At 52.4% G+C, this 4024-nt stretch overlaps 4 protein-coding genes across 6 annotated transcripts; 1 reads left to right on the top strand and 3 right to left on the bottom strand.

Moving 5' to 3' along the window:
* Window positions 1-196: 196 nt before the first annotated feature.
* On the bottom strand, window positions 197-481 carry KVP18_003808 (uncharacterized protein; the record flags this gene model as incomplete). Its single annotated transcript, XM_067955841.1, has 1 exon — window positions 197-481. The coding sequence occupies one exon, from the start codon at window positions 479-481 to the stop codon at window positions 197-199; it is 285 nt and encodes a 94-aa protein (XP_067811535.1).
* A 469-nt stretch (window positions 482-950) lies between these two features.
* KVP18_003807 (uncharacterized protein) lies at window positions 951-2458 on the bottom strand (the record flags this gene model as incomplete). Of its 2 annotated transcripts, XM_067955840.1 has the most annotated exons (5): window positions 951-1320; window positions 1348-1444; window positions 1471-1622; window positions 1652-2300; window positions 2329-2458. In XM_067955840.1, 5 exons carry the CDS (start codon window positions 2456-2458, stop codon window positions 951-953), a joined length of 1398 nt encoding a protein of 465 aa, XP_067811534.1. The 2 variants fall into 2 exon arrangements, with proteins under 2 accessions (XP_067811534.1, XP_067811533.1); XM_067955839.1 differs by lacking the exons at window positions 951-1320; window positions 1348-1444; window positions 1471-1622; window positions 2329-2458 and having other exon boundaries at window positions 1642-2244.
* A 482-nt stretch (window positions 2459-2940) lies between these two features.
* KVP18_003809 (uncharacterized protein) lies at window positions 2941-3544 on the top strand (the record flags this gene model as incomplete). 2 transcript variants are annotated; one of them, XM_067955843.1, is made up of 2 exons in its annotated part: window positions 2941-3064; window positions 3165-3544. In XM_067955843.1, the coding sequence occupies 2 exons, from the start codon at window positions 2941-2943 to the stop codon at window positions 3542-3544; spliced, it is 504 nt and encodes a 167-aa protein (XP_067811537.1). The 2 variants fall into 2 exon arrangements, with proteins under 2 accessions (XP_067811537.1, XP_067811536.1); XM_067955842.1 differs by having other exon boundaries at window positions 3093-3544.
* Window positions 3545-3707: 163 nt separating this feature from the next.
* On the bottom strand, window positions 3708-3977 carry KVP18_003810 (uncharacterized protein; the record flags this gene model as incomplete). The annotated part of the gene is made up of 1 exon (XM_067955844.1): window positions 3708-3977. One exon carries the CDS (start codon window positions 3975-3977, stop codon window positions 3708-3710), a length of 270 nt encoding a protein of 89 aa, XP_067811538.1.
* Between the last annotated feature and the right edge of the window lie 47 nt (window positions 3978-4024).

Genomic DNA, 4024 nt, shown 5'->3' with positions numbered 1-4024 from the left:
GCTCCAGGGTTGGAGATGGCCTTGCCATGGGCTTGACTCCTGGTTTGATGCCGGGTTTGGCCGTTGCTTTTGGTCCGGTTTCATCAGGCCCCACTTCCGAGGGCTCCAGGGTTGGAGATGGCTTTGCCATGAGCTTGACTCCTGGTTTGATGCCGGGTTTGGCTGTTGCTTTTGGTCCGGTTTCATCAGGACCCACCTACGAGGATCCCGGAGCTGGAGATGGCTTCGCCATCGGCTTCACTGCTGGTTTGATGCCGGGTTTGGCCGTTGCTTTTAGTCCGGTTTCATCAGATCCCACTTTCGAGGGCTCCATGGTTGGAAACGGCTTTGCCGTAGCAGGATTGACGACCACCTTGATGATGGTCTTCACTTTCAGTGATTTCATATGATCTGTTCCCACTTCGGCAGCCTTGCTTGTGCAATGGGTTACTGATAGAGCCTCTCCGCTCAGGTCATCCACTGGTGGAAGCTCTGGCTCCATATAAGCATCCAGGACACCTGACGTACTCGATCCCAGTCTGAAACCGCATATTGGGGCCCGAGATCGTAGCCTACCTTTTTTCAAGTGTGCGCATATGAAAATCCACGAGGGCTCGCCAAGAAGTGGGCAATCTAAAAAGTGGCTGTCCACCGACACCAGCGGAAGCCCTCGGCGCAGATACGCGTGATGCCATAGGCTTGTTAGGTTTAGGCACACATATGTGGGGCATCAAGAATGACAACGATACGGTATTACGGCATATCTTTCGTTGGATTATTGAGTTGCAGTATTATTTTGCCAACTCGCTGAGTTGGCTGACTCGCTGAGTTGGCTGACACTTCATCCGTTTTGCTCATTGGTAGCGTAATATCGATTTTGTCTGGGTGCGCCGCTACTGAACGACAGTTGCCGCCGGCGGGTCCTGCGCGGTGCAGCTTTTACTTTTTTCGTTCGGACATTTTAACTACGATCACACTCGATCTTGGCATGACTCGATCTCGCAGGCGATCCGGTCGAACTCCGTCTCAATGGTAAAGTTCACAAGGCCAATACGCATCTGCCCTAATCGCTTCCGGGCCTCTTCGGCGGCCGTATCGCCCACGGCATGGATCTGGCTTGGTTTGCGACCTTTTTCTCCAAAAAGCAACAGACCTCGTTGCACCGCGCTGAGACCTGCCTCTGACGGCTTGTCGTCCGGTGGCTCAGCAGGTTGTGTGGTTGGGCATTTGTCAGACACTAAGGTGGGAACGGCTTCACACTCGGAAGCGTATGTCAAAGGGGAAGGCTGTCCACATGAAGTCTGACGCGTCACCTCCAAGACTTGCTCTCGACAAAAGGTTCTGCTATTAATTCCGCAGGAATCCTACGGATTGCGGTGCAGCTGACTTGCCGCTCTGGCGTCCACTGCCAAAGGAGAAGTGCTTAGCCAGGTGTTTAAAATGTTAGGCTCCTCACGGAAGAATGCTACGTTCACGTCACATTTATCTCACCTTTCACTGTTTTGTCGTCGGGAAGCCCGTTTACCATACGCGCCGCGGAAGGATGTCGCGTCGTAAAGGTAGCCATCGCAGCGACCAGGTCAGTGTTACGAATCGTCATAATCAACGGATATTCGTAAGTTTTCGCCCCTAAGTCTATTGGGCTACGTACTTTCATACAGTTCATTCCAACAGTCGACCTTTGCCTTGGAATACTTTGCCATGGTTGTCATGAGAACCGACCACGCCAGCAACGCGGCCCTCCCTGATCATTAGATTGAATGCCGTCGACGTCGTTCTGACGCCTCGTGATAGAGCATTCAACCACGGTTCCGCGCTGGGTTCCCCGTTGTCAGCTACTTCACTGACGACGGGCTCTGGGGAGCGCAAGAGCTCAGGCGGCACGTAGAACTCTACTTCCATGTCCGTCTCGATAACTCCGACTGCGTTGCTAGGCTTCAGCTCAATGATTTCGACTTCGTAGACAACATCGTTGTACGTTATCGGGATCACGTCTCCCACAGTAACCGTTGCGAAACTCCGTAGCGCAGTCTCCAGTACCACTTTGGGGTTGCTGAGGTCCAGGAATTCGATTCCTGGGAGCTGGATGCGCACGTAGGATCCCTTCGGCAGAGTTACATTGAGGATGTTTACAATCTCACCCACACTAATGCCAAGATGCTGCATCAGCCAGTAGGGCAGAAAGCACATCCCTTCCTCCGCACTGAATTCCTGTACGCCCACATGACTCGACCTGGCGCTGGTGGTTTGAATCCGAAACACCATAGGCCAAGAGACACTCGAGTGGGCGAGGGACGTCAGTGCTGACTGAGGGAGGAGAACTGTGTGTGGTACAGATGCTCATCATACTCTTGTTACCCTGTTCCAGGGACTCCTTTCCACAAAATGTAAACGGGTAAGCCGCCAGGTCCATCGACAAGGGCTCGCCATTCGTCTCCTGAAAGAAGGACCCAGCGACACGGTTGAAACTGTCCCACATATTTGATTATTATGGTAGCCGTGGGCTGCCTACGTCACCTGCCACGTCCTCTTCCGACTGTAAGGTGGATGGGGCATATTTGCGGTAGGCGAGTCAACCCTGTCGCTGAATCTCTAGTAGATGCTTTATTATGGGGGCTCTTTTTCAAGGGTTATATGGGGGCCCTTTTTCAAGGGTTTTATTGGGGGGGAATTTTCAAGGGCAGATGGAACCCAACTACGACCTACAGATGGCGAGATGACATCGCCCGCAGCCTCTACGGTCGCACAGCTGAGACAATCGCGCCCTCTATAATGAGAGTCAACACGACTCACCCTGCATACAACCCCGCGACCATATTTTCGTTGTATTCGTTGGATTAATGCCTTGAAGTATTATTTGCGCTGGGAGCCGCACTAACCCCGGTGGATATTTAACTCTTGGGATAGGTCAAAGGCTGACTGACACTTCTTCCATTTGTGGTCGTAATCTCGATTTTGCCGATGCACGCCGCTACCGAACCACCTGTCGCATCTGCTGCCACTCGCGATGCGCATCGGCGGTCAATCGTTGAGAATCGTGCTTTTCCTCTTGTGAGACCGCCGTGTGGACCTGGAAAATTCGCAGGTGAGGCAGGAAGGAGGCCGGAACCCAGACATTTTCGTTACGTATCTAGCCTGCATTGCTGGCTGGGGTGTCGTTGATGAAGCTGTTTTCTGCGCGGCAGATAAGGAGCTGCGCGCTCAGGAATGGCCCTACGGCGTGGGATACGCTGTGGGCACTGTGGTTCTGCTATTGGCTGTTCTCGGAGTGCGGTACTTCATCCATGATGCGACATGGTCGCATGCGAACCCCACCAAGAAGCCTGTTCTCCCAGTAGGAAAAACCATCGATGTCATTCTTGGTTTCTGTGTTGTTGTATCTATCTGGGGCATAATTGACTACGTCGTTGAGATGGTTGTGCACTCAGAAGACCGGTGGACATCGGTTAAGATCAGTCTGGGCTACAGTGTGGCTACAGCAGCATTTTTCTCTCTCTGGATGGTCAGACGCTACGTCTTCAAGACTAAGTTACTCTTAAGAGATTCCTTCGCTATGTTTCAGTGACCCTCGTCGTGCCTGCTCGTTTTTACTCTCGTCATTCACTTACAACCAATGTACGCGGAAGAATCGATTCTCTGTGTGTGGAACGTGAAGAGAAACACGAATATCACTTTTGCAGGTAATGCACATTAGACTCAAAATAGACACATTAGACTCAAAATAGACCTCATGCCACGTATGAAGAGCAGAGAGTCTGGTTGGTGCCTGTGGCGACAATGATGGCGATAATGACGCCGTAGAGAGCCAAGGCCTCCCCGAAGATAAGAATAAGCATCATGCCGACGAAGAGCTTGGGCTGCTGAGCGTTGGCTCGTACTCCCGCATCTCCGACGATTCCAATCGCTAGACCAGCTCCAAGGCAGGAAAGACCGACCGTCAACCCAGCGGACAGGTGCGCGTATCCAGCGTAAGCCGAGTAGGTCTCCGCGTTGCTCATGTTCTGCGAGATGATGATACCGATGATCAGACCGTAGATGCCGAGAA

The sequence above is a fragment of a genome, assembly GCF_019968955.1.
Source record: "MAG: Porospora cf. gigantea A chromosome Unknown PgA_NODE_2143_length_4024_cov_343.126, whole genome shotgun sequence".
NCBI lineage: Eukaryota > Apicomplexa > Conoidasida > Eugregarinorida > Porosporidae > Porospora > Porospora cf. gigantea A.
The sequence above is the reverse complement of the archived record's forward strand: the minus strand, read 5'-3'. Positions and strand labels throughout refer to the sequence as shown.